Genomic DNA, 18,093 nt, shown 5'->3' with positions numbered 1-18,093 from the left:
ACGTAATTTTGTAATATTAAGCAAAACGTGCGACTGTAGTTGTAATATTTTCCTTGCGTCTCTTATCAATATAGCTATTATCTACTATGTGTATCTGTAAACTCTCCAACTTTGTGCAGTAAGCCAGACGCAGGCCAATAGTTAAAGTTGTATAATCTCAGTAAGTAAAAGTGCTCGTCTGGCGTCACGTGATCCCGTCATCCATCTTCATACGCTCTCCTCGTCATGGTGAAGTTCAAAGGTCCGAGCGCTTGTAGGTGTTCATAAACAACATCCAAGTAATGCTGAGAGTAGCTCCAGCTTCACAAACAAACACAATGGCGCAAGTGGAAGCAAACAATGTGACTGTTTCTCAGGGCTTTCGGATGCTGTTCAGTCTGATGACGCCTGAGGAATCGTCATTCGCGACTGTAGAAGAGGTGCCGAAATATGTCAATCAGGTAAGCGTGACGTCATTGCAGAGCTTAGGAAAGTTTAGGATTCATGACAGCAACACAAGTGTTTGTTTGTTTAGCTGAAGTGCTCACACACGCAGAGCTTTATGGGATGTTTACGTCTTTTTATCGACCACATATGTCCTCCTTTTTCTGTTTTATCACGCGCAGCAGCTCCAAAAACTGTTAGATTCATTGTTAAAAACACAAACAATGCCTTACAACGCAATATGCCATGTCTTTATACAGTGAAAGTTTGTGTTATATGATCTGTACTGTATGTATTGTACTGTTGGGCGGCATCACAACTGTCACTCACATACAGCATCCATTGATAGCTTGTTTCGTTTTGTTGCAGAAAATCACAGCCGTTTTACACGAATAATATGCTGATAATAAGCACAATTCAATTATTTACACTCATAGTATAGCCTAATTTCACAAAAAAATAATCCATGACTCCTAATCCAGCAGACATTGTGTAAAAATGATTATCCTTTAAGAAATGCAGTTGTATACTGTATTACATTATACAGTAACAAAAAATAAACTGTTAAAGGCATAGTCCACCTAAAAGAACAAAAATCTGTTATCATTTACTCACCCTCACATGATTTACCACATTTGATTTAACTTCTGTTAAGCACAAAAGAAGATATTTTGAAGAATGCTGGTTGATTGTACCCATTGACTTCCATAGTATTTTTTCCCCTACTATGCAAATTAACTGGGTCAGCCAACATTCTTAAAAATATCTTCTTTTGTGCTCAACAGAATAAAGAAAGGTCATACAGGTTTAAAACCACATGAGGAAGAGTAAATGAGGTAATGATGAGGTAATTTTCATTTTTGGCTGAAGAACTATCCCTTTAATTCTGTGCTCCATAAACTGGATACGCATGATGACAAGCACGTTCGCTTGCTAAAATTATGCAATACTGATCCAAAGGCCTTTGTTATTGCTGAAAAATAAAACCAATAAATATGGTATCGACATTACATCAGTAACAAACACAATTAAATTAGATATTCATAGTTTTTAAGTTAGTTAGTTCGTTAGTCGTCACCTTGGAATAATAATTTCTATCTGCGTTCTGAATAATTTTGAGATATTGAGCTTCAAAGTTTTTGAATTCCTTTTAGCAAACAGTATGTGTAACATTTATTTTAAAATAAAAAGTCTTAAAATGTAAACAACTTATAAAAAAAACATTCCATAATGTAAATAAGTTGTCATTTAATAAGAAAATGTCAACAACTCAATTTTGACAGAAATGTCAGATAGAACCTTATAATTTTAAGGTGACAAGTATACTTTATCTGTCCCCGTAGAGAAATTTCATTTGCAGAATACACTCAGAGAGACATCTGACAGTTTCTTGGAACCCCTGCTGTAAATAAATATCCACTATAGTGGCCATCAACTGCTACTGGAGGAATTAAAAAACTATATAGCTTGAGGTATAAATGATACTTTTGTCCCATTTCTTACACATCTGGCAACACAATATCGACTACCTGATGGTAACAACCTGAAGGCATGTGATAAAGGATGCCTCTCATCATTGACAATCATGATAGCCTTATTTAAGATTTTTGGTTTGTATATACTATCAATCCTACTTAGTTTTATTCCCTACAACTTATTGGCTGTTGTTACCACCTTCCCCAGTGACCTCCTATGAGCCTCAGAAACATTCCCTTACCAACAGATCACACACTATAAAACATGATCATCAATGTGTTGTCAACATTAAAAAACAATAATTTCTCTAAGAAGAACATTTAGTGTTGAAGCTTGAATCCTTATACAATTAATTCATACATGCCACTTTTTTTGTTTGCTAAAATGACTGTTAAAAGCACATGTATCATGCATGCATGACTTGCAAAAAGTATAATGTGACATTTTGCAGTGCAAAGTACAGATCTCTGTGTTATATGAGCAGTACATGTAAGCACAAGTCATTTGATGGTTATACAATACAGATCTATAGGCCTGTTTTCTTTCATTGCAGAAAATAAATGATATACTAATCAATTACACAGATAAATCTAGATATTATATATTGATAATAGACACAAGATGATAGGTTCATACATTTTTGTTTCACAAAAGGATTCCAAGTCGATCTTTAGACCTTTGTTTACTGCAGAAAATAAAAACTAAGCAAGTACACGCACAGATAAATTTAGACGATTCTATTAAAATTGATATTTAAACCATTGTATATTATTATAAGCTTCACCATAACTGCTGTTTTAATGCCTGTGGCAGTTTTCTTTGTGTTGAAATTGTTAAAATCAACTTCTGTAAAAACACCTTCTGTTATGTAATATCTCATTGCATTAAAAAGAAAAGGCTGCACAGTTGCACAGTGGGTAACGAGTTCGCCTCACTGCAAGAAGATCGCTGGTTTGAGCCTAGGCTGGGTCAGTTGGCGTTTCTATGTGGAATTTGCATGTTCTACTCATGTTCGCGTGGGTTTCCTTCAGGTGCTCTGGTTTCCCCCTCAGGTCCAAAGACATGTGGTATAGGTGACTTGGGTAGGCTAAATTTTCTGTAGTGTATGTGTGGTGAATGGAAGTGTATGGATGTTTCCCAGAGATGGGTTGCAGGTGGAAGGGCATCTGCTGCGTAAAACATATGATGGATAAGTTATTGGTTCATTCCGCTGTGGCGACCCCAGATTAATAAAGTCAAAAAGTGAAATGACTGAATAAATGAATTATAAAGAAAAGTACTGTATATTACTGTATAATACACGAGTTTTAGGCCAACATTAGATCTGTTGTTTTACTGATGGTATAATGGATATGTGTGACCATTAACCACGAAACCAGCCATAAGTGTAATTTTTTTATCAATTTAAAAACAAATATTAGATTTATACTGGCTGATGTATGGTTGGTTAGGATAAGAGTTAGGTTCGGTTAGAGTTTGAATTATTTTGGTGTAATTGTTTAAGACATGTGAAAGACAATGTTGAAGAGAGGCTGTTTGTCCTGGTTTGAGCTGCATTTCTGCCAGTGTTGTTGTTGTCTGAATTGATGGAATTGTAAATGCAAAAAAAGCACAGATAGGTTTTTAACCATTTAAACCATAAATTGTATTCCTTCTGGAAAGGACTTCAGTGGTAATAGTTTTTATTTTCTGCATGATAATGATCTGCTAATTGCAGTGAAATTCTATTTGGAGAAAGAATACAGCTGATGAAATAAAGACAGTCATGAAATGGCTTCCACAGGGTCCGGACCTGAATATTATAAGGATCACATGTACAGAAAAACAAAGATATGACACTCTAAGCCTTAAAGAAAAACTCTGGAAAGTGCTAAAACAAGCCTAGTATTACACAGCACATTATTTCAGAAAATGTCAGGACGATTAGAACAAAACAGTTCAAGCTGTGCTTGGTGCCAAGGGAAGCCACATTAAGCATACTGTAGACTTAGTTTGAAGAGGAAATAATGTGCTGTTTTTGTTTTTTCGTACAAATTTTCTATATTTTCTGTTTGTTTTTAATACAGAGACTGATTGGTTTTATATTGTGCAAAAGTCTTAGGTCAACAATGCTGCTATAGTGCTAAAGACTTTTGCACACTACTGTATATTAAGCCAGTACACTGTAAACAAATACTGGTCGCCTTAAATTTATAAGCCGAATCAAATGAACCTTTTAAGTCATTTGAACTTGTATTAAACTTACTTAATGGCTTGCGTAACTTATAAAATTAAGTTAGAACATGATTAACTTAGTTTAATATGTTACAATTAACTAAAAGCTTATGATGTCATGACTAATTGATCATATTTTTTTTTACAATGTATATACCACAAGACAAGCACTTTTACTTAAACCGTACACTACATAAATATGTAAATACACCTAACTTATATGTTAGACAATAAAATGAATAGAATTACACATTGAATACTATATACATTATATAGTCTATTAATTATATTTATGAAAATATGGATAATATTATTATTTTATGCCATTTATAAGGCATAATTTTGTAATCTTCAGGGCTTCTTCAGTATTGATAATACTCATTATACATGTTTTTAATATACTCTGACATGATGCTCTTTTTTCTGACTTTAATGGTGACTCCTCCCATGTTTTCTAACAAGTCTAAATCTAAGCATTTAAGTAAGTGCATTTTTCACCTTTAATTGTGTGGTTTTCTTAATTTTCATAGAGGTGTAAAAACAGTGAACACCATGCCTGAAAACATTAAGTAAATAAGTCTGCCACCTGCTCAGGTTTTTATGCCCTGCAGCGCGGTGCTCACTCCTCTCGTTTTAACAGACCCATGTGTGTTCTTTTGGGTTTGGCTGCACTCAAATCAACACATGTTTGTTATTTGAGGTAAAACACTCACATTTTTACAGGCCTCCATAAACACATGAATAGAGAAATAGCAATTAACCACACAGCAGGAATCCTAATTGTTGTAATTCTGTCACAAACACACACTTGTTAAATTGCCTCCCTTAACATTCTGCGCAAGTTTATTTGAAGTTTCTGTCGCTTGATGTGTGTGTGGGTGCAGCAGACAATAGAAATTCTCAGTGCTTTCTGGTCTCGCACAGTATACAGATTTGTGTTTCAGCATTTTAGAAATAGTTTTTTTGAATTTGCCATAATTAAAACTGTCATCGTGGTGTGTGTTGATTAAAAGTTTATTAAAACAATAACTTTTCTGATTAGGCATTAATTTAAAATTTCAGTTCAATATTTTCAGAATTTTCTTCAATTTAAAATTGTATCCTGTGATTATATACTATTTCGAAGTTGCTTTGAACAATAAGTAAACTGACTATTGAGTTGCTCAGTTTGAAAATAAAATAAAATAAAATTAAATTAAATTAAATTAAATTAAATTAAATTAAATTAAATTAAATTAAATTAAATTAAATTAAATTAAATTAAATCTTCACTGCCAACTATTCCAGCATGTTTTATGCGGCAGATGTCCTTCCAGCTGCAACTCAGTACTGGGAAACACCCATACACACGAACTCACTATGGCCAATGAGTATTTTAACTTAACTTAACTTAACTTAACTTAACTTAACTTAACTCGCTAAAATGTGTCATGGAAGCCAAAAATATTGCAGTGTTTTTTTGGGGGGTATTATATAAGATAATAATATTTTTAAAATAAACAAACGTATTCATTTGTTTTTGAATAAATCTTTTAAGTTCATTCATTTATTTATTTTCATATCGGCTTAACCCTCTATTAATCCAGGGTCGCCACAGTGGAATGAACCGCAAACTTATCCAGCATGTTTTTACACAGCGGATGACCTTCCAGCCATAACCCATCTCTGGGAAACATCCACACACACTCATTCACACTGATACACTATGGAAAATTTAGCTTACACAATACATTTGTACCACATGTCTTTTGGACTTCCAGTCTTTGGAGCACCCAGAGGAAACCCACGCGAACGCAGGGAGAACATGCAGACTCCACACAGTGATAAATACTATCGTCTCAAAGCAGGTTGCAGGTTCGAGTCCCGGCTGGCTCCGGTGGCATATCTGTTTGAAGTTTGCATGTTCTTTCTGTGTTCGCGTGGGTTTCCTCCGGGTTCTCTGGTTTCTCCCACAGTCCAAAAACATGCGGTATAGGGAAATTGGAGAAACTAAATTGGCTGTATCCTGTGGAAATGAATGTGAGAGTGTATGGTTGTTTCAGTAAGAGTTGAGGCTGAAAGGGCATCCGCTGCATAATACATATGCTGGAATAATCGGCGGTTCATTCTGCTGTGGTGACCCCTGATAAATAAGGTTCTACGCTGCAGGAAAATGAATTAATATACTGAATATATTTTTAGATATTTTTAAAAATGTTGAAAAAAGTGCCATTGTCTTGTAAAGCTTGGTATTAGATGTCAGTGGCAGCATTTTTTTTTTTTTTTGCGTTCTTTAGAATATCTTGTTTTGGGTTTAACAGAAGAAAAGAATTCATAAAAGTTTAGTAACTTGAGGAAATGTTCATTTTTGGGAGACATATCCTTTAAAAATGATATTGCAACCACTTAAACTTCATTGTACTGTATGTAATATGAATGTGTGTCCATAAACATGACACTAAAATGTGAAACTAAAATGGTTGCCTACTTTTTGAATTCAGACCCCCCTAAAAACATATTAAGAGATACATGTAACTAACAATGGCAGCTGGGTTGTGTCTGGGAGGGCATCTGCTGCTTGAAACATATGCTGGAATAGTTGGGGGTTCATTCCGCTGTGGTGATTTCTGATAAATAAGGGACAAAGCCGAAAGAAAACGAATGTAACAAACACACACTCATTTTACTGTATAGAAATGTTTATGACAACAGTCTAGTCGACAGTAGATTTGTAATAAAGGGATTTGATTGTTTTGTGTTTTCTGTGTAAAGTTACATGAACCGTCCAGAATGTGCCCAAGAAAGCTGTTGAAAAAACCCCCAAATACCCACATCTGCTTCACAAATGTATTTTTTCTCTTCCATGGTGAGATCTGAGTCCACAATCACAGCTTTTATATACAACTATTAAAGAGCCCTTCAGCATTTTTAGTGAGCTTGAAATATGTTACTCCATAGGCTAATAGTGTCGTTTTCATTTTGTTTTTGCGTTTGTATAGTTAAAACGTGGTGATAAAGTATTTTTCAAGCTTTATTTTAAAATTGATGCACACTTGTTATTGAAAGTACTGTCATTAATTATCTAATCAGGTTGAATTTCTTATACATTAATGCTAGCTTGTAGGTTTTAAATGTTTTCATAGCACTGGCAGATCGTGGTTTACTGTATTCGGCAGCCAGATGTGTCCAGGTTTGCGTGTGATAGGAGTTCCCTAGTGGTCACCCGTGCCTCAGTTCACACATGTGTATACACACACACACACACACACACACACTCGCACACACTTAAACACTCAAACACACGTGTCCCATTCCACCTGTAGATCTACTCTGTTGTTCAGTTCAGTGTACGCATGTGTGTGAGAGTGTGTGTGCGTGTGTGTTTGCATTTGAGAAAGTGATTCTCGGGTTTCACACTGCAAAGAGTGACCCAGAGCACTGCCAGCACCACGTCTGTTAAGTTTTTAATTGGCCTTTTGTGATTTGCTCTAGGTTTTGATGGCTAATCCAAGAGTAAGAAATCCTGAAAATCCCTCTTTAACCTCCAAAGTTAAATGCCGCATTTGAGTTATGATATCCACGATTACGGGATGATTAGTCAACAGCCATGTTCATTGACTGCTTAGAGAATCCAGCTTGAATACATTTCATATATAGTCCAAATACATCATATGTTTTGCATTGAAGTTTATGCATTTTACAGACATTTTTTTATGCAAAATGCAATCTATTCATAGACAGTATACAGTACGAATACAGTATATACAGTTAGGCCAAAATTATTTATACCCAAGGGATATTTTCCCCCCGATTTCTGTATAACAGAAAGAAGATTTTTCCAACATATTTCTAAACATAATAATTTTAATAACTTATTTCTAATAACTGATTTATTATATCTTTGCCAAGATGACATGACATAGTATTTTACTACATATTTTTAAAGGCTTAACTAGATTAATTAGGTTAACTCGGCAGGTTAGGGTAATTACTGTAGGAATGTCATTGTATAACAGTGATTTGTTCTGTAGACAGTCAAAATATATATATATACTATATAACTTATAACTATAATCTGGGGTCGCCACAGCGGAATGAACCGCCAACTTATCCAGCAAGTTTTTACGCAGCGGATGCCCTTCCAGCTGCAACTCATCTCTGGGAAACATCCACACATTCACACACACACACGCACACACTTATATACTACGGACAAATTTAGCCTACCCAATTCACCTGTACCACATGTCTTTTTGTTAAACGTGATTTTTACATTAAAATGTTTAGAAATACATTTGTAATATTTTGGAACAGTAAATGTCAGGCTGAATAATCAAAATAAAACTTCTGCTGTCTTCATTTTTTTCAAAAATATAGATTTCTGTACTATTTAAAACAGCCTCTTTGGATATCTTTTCTGCTGGAGATACTGTTGTCCTAAAACAACAACAACAAAAAGTAAATAAAAACTCTTACACATACCTTAGGAATGGTATTGTAGAATATTTTGGCGGTTTTAAAACCTTGACTTTTTCAAACCGCGGTAAACCTTGAAAAACGGTTATCGTGCCATGCCTACTTCAAATATATACTGTATGTGTAATTTATTTAGGCTTTATAGAATTTGTACAACATGTGACCCTGGACCACTAAACCCGTTATAAGTGTAATTTTTGTTTTATATTAAGATTTATACAAGACATAAAAGCTGAATAAATTAACTTTCCAGTGATGTATTGTTTGTGCAGGACAAGTGAATATTTAGCAGAGAAATGACTGTTTGAAAATCTGCAATATGTGGGGTGTCCTAATATTTTATTCTACCTGTCAGATTATGCTACCATCACTGTATTGCACTGACCGACTGGTTCTGAGGTTGGGGTTAGAAATTGGGGTGGTTTAGGGTGATTTTACGACCTCATATCACACCAATCCACATCAAAATTTATGCAGGTAGCACAATCTGATGGGTAGTGTATTTCATCATCAAAATTTGCTACCTAGGTTTTGAAAATCAGCTAGGACATTCTGACAAGGTAGGACAAATCGACTGTTTAAAAAAACATCTAAATGATGAAAAAAAAAAACTCTTTGAAATTAAGCTTTGACATATAAATGGTAGAAAATGTAGAAAATATCTCTATGGAACATGATCTTTACTTCATCATTATGAGGATTTTAAGCTTGTGCTTCATCCCACTTCATTTCAAACATGTTTAAATGTATTTTGTTTAAAGAATTGTTTGGTGTTTGATTTTTCTGTTTCGAAATAAATAAATCAAATAAGATTTTAGACATAGAAGTCAATAATTTTGACCCAATACATTGCATTTTTAGTTATTTAGGCATTTATAGATTTAGTTAAGTATTTTTGTAGTTAAATATTATATGTAAGACACATACTGTAATTATACCTAGAATACAGAATATGGGACTGTTAGAATTGAACACCAGGGATGATAGGCAAATGTGACACAGAAGCCACTGAATAGGGTGAAAGTGACATAATAAGAAAAAAGAAAAATAAAGTATTCAATATTTACAGGCATGTCCCACTAAATCAGCAGCTTTGACCACAATCTGCCAAAACAGACTTTCTCCAGACTACTCCTGCAACTACCCACTCAGAGTGAGTGTTTGGGAGCCATTTAATATAACTGGCTCCGCCCATGGACTATACCATTTAATAGTTTGGTGTGGGAATAGGTAGACGAATATACATATAAAAGACATTAAACAAAATATAAATTAACGGAGTAAATACGTATGCACACTTAACTCAAAATACAACACAACCAGCAACTAATTTATATATAAACAACAGACAATGAGTTTTATCACCAGCCATGAGGTCGTGACCCTGATGATGTCACCCCAAAATGGCCGCTCTGAATGGATGGTGTGAAACACTGGTTAAATGTCCTAGGTTTCATTAAGAACAGGTTTGGTTCTGAGGAGTGGATACTGGTGAGTGTATGTAAACTTTGTATGGTTTATTTTTATTAATAAATGATGTTTAAAGGAGCATGGGTCTGTGGTTATTTCAGGGTGTATGGAAAGATGATATAGGATATTGTTTGAGTTGGTTTTGAATTGAAATGGTACATACACACCCTGATAACCTTAGACAGTAGACAAAAGAAATAAAAACTTATTGACATTAAACAAATACACATGCACAATACAGTCGTGGCCAAAAGTTTTGAGAATGACACAAATATTAGTTTTCACAAAGTTTGCTGCTAAACTGCTTTTAGATCCTTGTTTCAGTTGTTTCTATGATGTACTGAAATATAATTACAAGCACTTCATACGTTTCAAAGGCTTTTATCAACAATTACATGACATTTATGCAAAGAGTCAGTATTTGCAGTATTGGCCCTTCTTTTTCAGGACCTCTGCAATTCGACTGGACATGCTCTCAATCAACTTCTGGGCCAAATCCTGACTGATAGCACTCCATTCTTTCATAATCAGTTCTTGGAGTTTGTCAGAATTAGCGGGTTTTTGATAGTTCAACTGCCTTTTGAGGATTGACCACAAGTTCTCAATGGGATTAAGATCTGGGGAGTTTCCAGGCCATGGACCCCAAATTTCAACATTTTGGTCCCAAACCACTTAGATATCACTTTTGCCTTATGACACGGTGCTCCATCATGCTGGAAAATGCATTGTTCTTAACCAAACTGTTGTTGGATTGTTGGAAGAAGTTGCTGTTGGAGATGTTCTGGTACCATTCTTTATTCATGGCTGTGTTTTTGGGCAAAGATGTGAGTGAGCCTACTCCCTTGCATGAGAAGCAACCCCACACATGACATTTACATTTACATTTAGTCATTTAGCAGACGCTTTTATCCAAAGCGACTTACAAATGAGGACAAGGAAGCAATTTACACAACTAAGAGCAACAATGAATAAGTACTAAAGGCAAGTTTCAGGTCTGTAAAGTCTAAGAAGGGAAGTATTAGTAGTATTAGTTTTTTTTTTTTTTTTTGAATGGTCACCCCACATTAGACGCGCTCCAACTCTATCTGTTTTTTAAAAGCTTCTGAAACTGCATCTCTGTTCTTTCTTAGCATTTGAGCCTTTTTAATGTTGAGGGGTTTGCCTTGTGTTTTAATTGTTATGTATGTGATGTAGGGCTTGTTTTGTTTATTATTAGTGTTCAGCACTTTGGGCATCGGTGTCTTATAAAAAATGTGCTATATATATATAAACTAACTAACATTATTATTTTGATAGATCAAGCAAGAACAAGAAGTGAAACACATTTGCAAATGCACTAGGTTTACAAATAAATAAGTGTAGACTGATGTAATGAGCCGGTTTCTAAAATTAGGCCTTTTAGTGGGTTTTAAACAAACGGAAAGCAAAAAATTGTTGTTTTCAACTAAAAATCACATTTAACAATTCACTTAACTTAATCCCATTGATTGTTATTGTATTTAAAGTCTATCAATTTATTTATTTAAATCTATATCTTCTGTAAGGGTAGTGTTCCAATAATGAAGTTCACCTTAGTCACTCTCATTAGTTGTGATGGTGTTGTAAACGCACTCCTGCCTTAAAATGCACCCCCTCTGAAATGTGCATCTATTAACTTAAATTGATAAAACAAATAATGAGAGCGACTGAGGTGAACTTCATGAATGGAACCCTACCCTTACAGAAGATGTATATTTAAATAAATAAATAAATTGACTTTAAATACAATAACCATGTGATTAAGTGAAGTGAATTGTTTAATGTGTGGTTTAGTTGAAAACAACTATAGATATTTACATTTGATGTCGCCTACCGTGTTGTTGTCTATTGGAAGGAATGCGTCAATAGAGCTGTCATTTTAATACAGGGTAGTGCTTCTTTGAAATGAATGCCGGACCAAGGTGCAGTGGAGGACTGGCCATCCAGAGCCAGAGATATGTATATATATATATTATTGGAGATTTCCCGGTGATTAGTATGCAAGTATTTTAACTAAATTATGAAAATTATTATTTGACATCACTTTTCTACATTGATGGATAAGTGACCACACAGGCATTGCTGACAAAGAGCGAGTGCTTGTGAGTATGGAAATGTATTATCCAACTCCAGAAACACACCTCCTCTCCCACTTTCACTTCTAATTCAAACGAAGGGAGCAATTCGTTTGTGAATGAATCTCTTATGAACAACTCGTTCACTTAGCTGACAATGATGCACGTTTCCGGCACCGCAGCATCAGATTTCGTTTGCGTTGTTTGCTGATTTTATTCCACAAAACTAGCATGAGCCTAGAATTTAGTGCAAGTTGGTGCCTTCTTGCCTTATGGTCAGTGCAGTAAGTGACTGTATTATCATCAATGACGTTACTTGTTTAGCACAAAAATTTGTAACAAAAACTTAAACTAAATCTTCCCTAGGATAATGTTCTGCCTTTGAGCTTTGTTTTTTTGTTTGTTTTTGTTGGCTCGTTGCTACATCTGTACGCAACGCAAAAATCCAGCATCTACAGATTGGCTTTAGTCTTGACTAGTGTGTTTGAATAACATTTCTCCTGGGAGCACTGTACAAATATGGAGGCCATATTGACGCATGCTCAGGGTCTGTATGTGATATGTAGTGTATATATTTATGGAAAACAACAACAATTTTATGTTTTCCTTTTGTTTAAAACCCACCAAAAAGCCTAATTAACCGGCTCATTACATCAGTCTACACTACATTAATATTCTTATAATAAATATGTTTTGAAACCTAGTGCGTTTTAAAATGCGTTTCATTTCTTGTTTTTGCTTTATCCATCAAAATAATAATCATTACGCTTTAATCAATTATGGCCCTATTTTCTTTTAAATGTCGACTAAGAATTCTAATGAAAGTCTATAAAGATTGAGGTAAAGTTGGTTTACGTTAGAACATTTGTTTAGTTACAACTTGTGACATGCTCCCTATATTGTTTACCACGCTACATTGAATATTCGGTCTGAAATCACATGCAACCATGTCTTCAAAACAACATTAGCATCATTTAATTGACTCTAAGCAATGTTGTCCCTGCAGGCACAGGGCATCAACATGTACCACAACATACCCCAACACCGTGGGAATGTTAGATTTTGTTTGGAAATGAAAATAAGGTTGTCGTCAGTCCAACCTAAAAGCAACCAAATATCAATGTCTAATCCTGTTACACCTTGACGTTGTGTGGACGTTACCACTATGACATCTATTAGATGTTGGATTTCGGTCACTTTCCAACACAACCTAAAATCAACCAAATATCAACGTAATTTGATGTCGCTATTGGACATGTCCTTAGATGCTGGCTAGGCTCTGACTTTGGTTACCTGACATAAATCTAACCTAATATTAATGTCTTAGGATGTTGTGTGCCTGCTGTGGTACTTTGATAGTTGTTGGCAGCTAATATGATTTCCCTATTTAGAATTTTAAAATAATACTTTTCTGAAATGATATTATGAAGGAGAAAGTCTGAATGTGTGAATATACAACCTACTTTATCTCAATTCCATAAAGGGGGTGCATTTTACGGCAGTGGTGTGTTTCTCTGCACAACACCGGCACTTGAACTATGTTTAAAAGTGTATACATGTTAGTGTATGGGTGCAATATGCATATGTCAGTGTACTTCTCAGTCCTACAATATTACCGGGACATTCATTCATTTTCTTCCATTACATAAATAAAAGATCAGCTGATCGCTATTAAAATTCTGGTAAACATCTACAGTATGCGTGCTTGTATACCTTGCATTGCTAGGAATTTATCCCATGACTTTGCTACAGAACCAATGCATATCCTTATGCAAACAAAGAATCACTTCATTTGCTGACAGACGCTTAGTATATTAGATTTTTATGCTTAGTTTGACATGCATTGTAGGGCTCTTACAGAAGGTCATGTGTAAAACTTATAAAGCTTAATGTTTTATAATGTAATGCTTCACTTTCTGTCTGATATACTAAAGTGTACAGTTTTACCATAATGTTTATTTAAATTACTGTAATTGTGTTATGTTGGTGTTTACTCACTGCTGAATTCATGTTTTTTGTGCTGTAGGCCACGCCATATTTCATTGGCTTGATATTATTGGAGATTGTGTTGGGCTGGTTAAAGACAGATGGCCCTCACATTAAGATCAACGACTTCATTACGTCTTTGTCCGCAGGGATGATGTCCCGTCTGCCTCAGTGAGTTCACAACAACTTCCCAATCTCATACAAAATCGAATTATTAAAATTGTTGGAAAATCCCGGAGTAGTATTTTTTTTAATAATATGTTAATAGTAATTTATAATTTGAAAGTTGTTAATATTATCAAAATTGTATTTTGTTATTTATTTATTTTTATGTGTCTGTGTGTATTTTATGTTGACTATTTTCAGGACAAAAAGGTTTATATAATTTTAATATAGCCAGTGTTGCTAAGTAAAGTTAAATAAAAATGTAATTCAATTATAAAATAAAATTGAAATAGTTAAATAAAAGTAAAGTTGAATAAAAAATAAGTAAAAAAAAGTACAATTAAATCAAATTAAACATATTTAAATAAAATAAAGGTAACTAAAATAAAGTTAAATACAAATAGTTAAATAAACATAGTTAAATAAATTAAATAAAATTAATAATTGTTAAAATAAAATACAATTAAATTAAACAAAATTAAAAAAAATATTTAACTAAAATATTTAAATTAATATTTAATTTAAAATACATTAATTAGTTTAATAAAATAAAATAAAATTAATAGTTAAATACAAATACATTTAAATAAAATAAAATACAATTAAATTAAATAAAAAAATATAATAAAATTAAAAATGTCAATAAAATGTCATTAAAAATAGTTTTAAATAAAGTAAAATGAAAATTAATAAATTAATAATTAATAAATTAAAATAATTTGGAAATAACTTTCCAAATGTCAGATTTACCTCAAATTTCTTTCAATTATTTGTACAGCGGAATCGCAAAAAAATAGACATGTCTTAAAAAACATATTTTGTTGGTAACAAAAGAGAAGATAATCCTAAACCTGACGTTGCAAAGAAGTAATTTTTTTAAAGTACAAAACTGATGTTATTTCATGTTTTACCAATGTGTTTTCCGTTAAACAGATTTCATGACATGTTTATCTGCTGGTGAGCTCCTTTCATATAACTTAATTGTTTTTCTCAAGGCTCATGATGAGAAGTGTGGAGCTGTCTGCTTATATTTATATCTGGGACAACTTCCATTTTTTGGAGCTTCCCTGGGATTCGGCTTGGACTTGGTGGCTTGCGTTTCTTGGTGTGGACATGGGATACTACTGGTTCCATCGATTCGCCCATGGTATGTGAACATCCTGCCAAATGCACTGCTAGTATATCTATGATCCAACTGCTTTAAAAGTGTTCGCTGGACGTACAAATGAAACATCGTAGCATTCCCATTTTTACAGGGCGTTTTCTTCTTGTGAACTTTTTTATGTGATTATTTAGTAATTTATTTGGTGCTTTAATCTAGTACTAATAGCATTTTTACACCTTTTAGAGTAGAAGCTATTAAAAAAGTAATCTTAAATCTATTTTTCCATACGGTTTATAGTGATATAAAAACTGCCATTAAAGTGGGTCTGACTTCTGAAGCCATACAATATGTTTTCATGGAAAACAGACCAACACTCTTGGCGTAATTCACCTGCCGTCCCTTGAAACTTGTGTCTAGGTTTGTAGGGCCTTATGAAATCATTTACTCAGGTGTTTAATAGTTCTGGATTCTGTTTTAGTAGTTAAATCTTAAAACTTGTTTTTATAATAGTTTAACATTAAAAAAAAATATATGTAAGGGTCCAATACACATTTTTTTTCCTTTTTTTTCAAAATCATTTTGTTAAAACTTAAAAAACTAATTGTGTAATCAAAAATAAAGTGTTATGTGTTTAAGTTGTTATGTTGGATGAGATGAAACATTAAGTGAGTCTCTACTGATTCTGGGTGAAAATCATAGAGTGTAAAAGTTATGAACGTAGTATCCGTGACATCAACCATAGGTTTCTGAACAACGCAATAGAAGGAACAAGTTGGTGCGACCAACCGTCGCCATTTTGTTCGCGTGTCATTGCACCGACTGAGGGATACCAAACAAGGGCAAAGAGGCAGAGAGCGTTAGCGAAGCTACAGACGCCTGCTAGCATTTTGCTTAGATGGGCTTTTCTTTGGGAGAAATGCTTAATACTTCATTACCTGCGACTCATTTGTGTTTTGACCTCATGTGCTTGGTTGTATACTACATCAATAAAGTGTTTAGTCTTTTAAAAATACTGTTGTAATACATTGAGCCACTAAACATTGTTCTTAGGACAATTTTCTACAGGGGGAAAACCCAAATTACTTCCAAACACTTAACAATATAGTCTGTGCTTGTAAATGCAAGACTAATTATGAAATGCAGGCATAACACTGTATGACAACATTTCAGATGACTGTTCTAGAGCCTACAGCTGATCAATCTGTCAGAGTCTGGAGGGTTTTACAGGTCTAAAGAAATATATAAATGATAATGATTTTTAAGTTAAACAAATACATTTACAGAGATGATAAACAGGTGTATAATTTCACTCAATTGGGAAATGGAGACAACTTGAACTGTTTGTGAGCACAAGTAAGTGCACACAGCATGCCATATTATCTGAAAATTGTAGGAAATAATTCCAAAAAGCAATTGACTGTGTAAACAAACAATAACCAAAACAAAAATAGGATGTATATGCTGAGTTCAGTGGCTAATCAGCTGGAATCAACTGAGGTGACGAGTCTGTACTTGTAAATTACAGAATTAAACAAAAAACAGGAGAGTTTCCAAAACAAAGAAATCAATATAACAAAACAATCTAACTAAACCCAAACCCACTAAACTTACTAAGCAAAGAAAAATGCTGAAACAAAACTGTAATCCTCAGCATATGCGATGCTGAAACTAAACTTTTTTTGCTGAAACTGAAACTAAACAATTTTGTTAAGAAAAAAATAAAAAACTGTAAAAGCAACTTTCTTTTTCATTGTCTTCCATGTCAAGTCAGGGTGCATATTTACTGACTCTAATAGCTGACTCTGATGGCAATATGTCAATATAAAAGTCATATATGAGTAATTCCAGCTTTACGGATATGACATTTGCAGTAAAAACTTAAAACAAATATTCACATAGAAAGTATATGTTGACATTTTATTGAAACATCAGTTAATCTATTTTCAAAACGACTAATTCATCAGAAAAATATCAATTTGTAAACATTACATTTTTTTAATAATTTGAATGAGGGAAATAAAGATGCTTTTTTTACAGCCCAAAAAATAATGTCAATCCAAAGGATAAAAGTTGGCTCTCTATAGAACAAAATCATTGTTGATTTTATTTGATTTTGCATTTATAAGGAAAAAGCTTGGTTCTGGATGTGACATGTGAAATTGACACTTGCATGACTTTGGTAAATCAAAAATATTTGTTTGAAAACATTGACAGGGACATTTTTTGGTTGTACTGTACAAGCCTAAAAAAACAAACAAAAAAAAAAAACACAAAGCGTTTTGCTATTTTTGTGAAATGTGTTTTTTATTTCCATGGCAGCATTTTCTTTTGTATGGAATTGCTCAGATACAGGTTTTTTTGTCACATAAAAGTAATCTTGGAGCTTCTTATGATTACAGTCGAACCATTGTAGTTACATGGAAAGTGTTTTAACATTTGTTTTTTTCCTGGACTTTAAACGTCTTTGGTACCATTTACGTTTTATGCTGTTTTTGAGGATGAGATGAGTGCGCTGTTGAATTTATTCTTAAATATCTTCATTTGTGTTCAGAAGACGAACGAAGGTCTCAGGGGATTGAAACAACACAAGGATGAGTAATTAAGGACAAAATCTTCTTTTTTGCTTGAACTAACTAATTTGAGGTTGAGTTGTTGTGAAAATGCTCGTGTTTCTGTGCCTTGTTAGACACGACAAGAGTTTTCCTC

General features: G+C 33.7%; 1 protein-coding gene and 1 long non-coding RNA gene across 4 annotated transcripts in view; one reads left to right on the top strand and one right to left on the bottom strand.

Annotated features, from left to right (window-relative positions):
- Window positions 1-203: 203 nt before the first annotated feature.
- The window catches only part of agmo (alkylglycerol monooxygenase), an 83,811-nt gene continuing 65,921 nt past the window's right edge, over window positions 204-18,093 (top strand). Inside the window, exons 1-3 of one of the 3 annotated variants that reach the window (XR_015508442.1) lie at window positions 204-440; window positions 14,158-14,288; window positions 15,278-15,429. Coding sequence is in view for 2 of the 3 variants with exons in the window: in NM_212883.2 (NP_998048.2) it covers window positions 318-440; window positions 14,158-14,288; window positions 15,278-15,429 (406 nt within the window). In the remaining variant the exon portion in view is untranslated. Of the gene's footprint in view, window positions 441-9,954; window positions 10,060-14,157; window positions 14,289-15,277; window positions 15,430-18,093 lie in introns of those variants that run through there. The other 2 variants (NM_212883.2, XM_087282646.2) reach the window with 2 other exon arrangements.
- On the bottom strand, window positions 1,220-9,598 carry LOC141377885 (uncharacterized). The gene is made up of 4 exons (XR_015509756.1): window positions 8,338-9,598; window positions 7,948-8,062; window positions 5,852-5,998; window positions 1,220-2,946 (listed from the first exon to the last, which is right to left on the bottom strand). It is a non-coding gene; the product is annotated as an uncharacterized LOC141377885 (long non-coding RNA).

Source organism: Danio rerio, chromosome 15, assembly GCF_052040795.2.
Source record: "Danio rerio strain M-AB ecotype USA chromosome 15, GRCz13ab, whole genome shotgun sequence".
In the NCBI taxonomy this organism is placed as follows: domain Eukaryota; kingdom Metazoa; phylum Chordata; class Actinopteri; order Cypriniformes; family Danionidae; genus Danio; species Danio rerio.
Note: the sequence above shows the minus strand (reverse complement) of the source record. Positions and strands in the feature narration are given on the sequence as shown.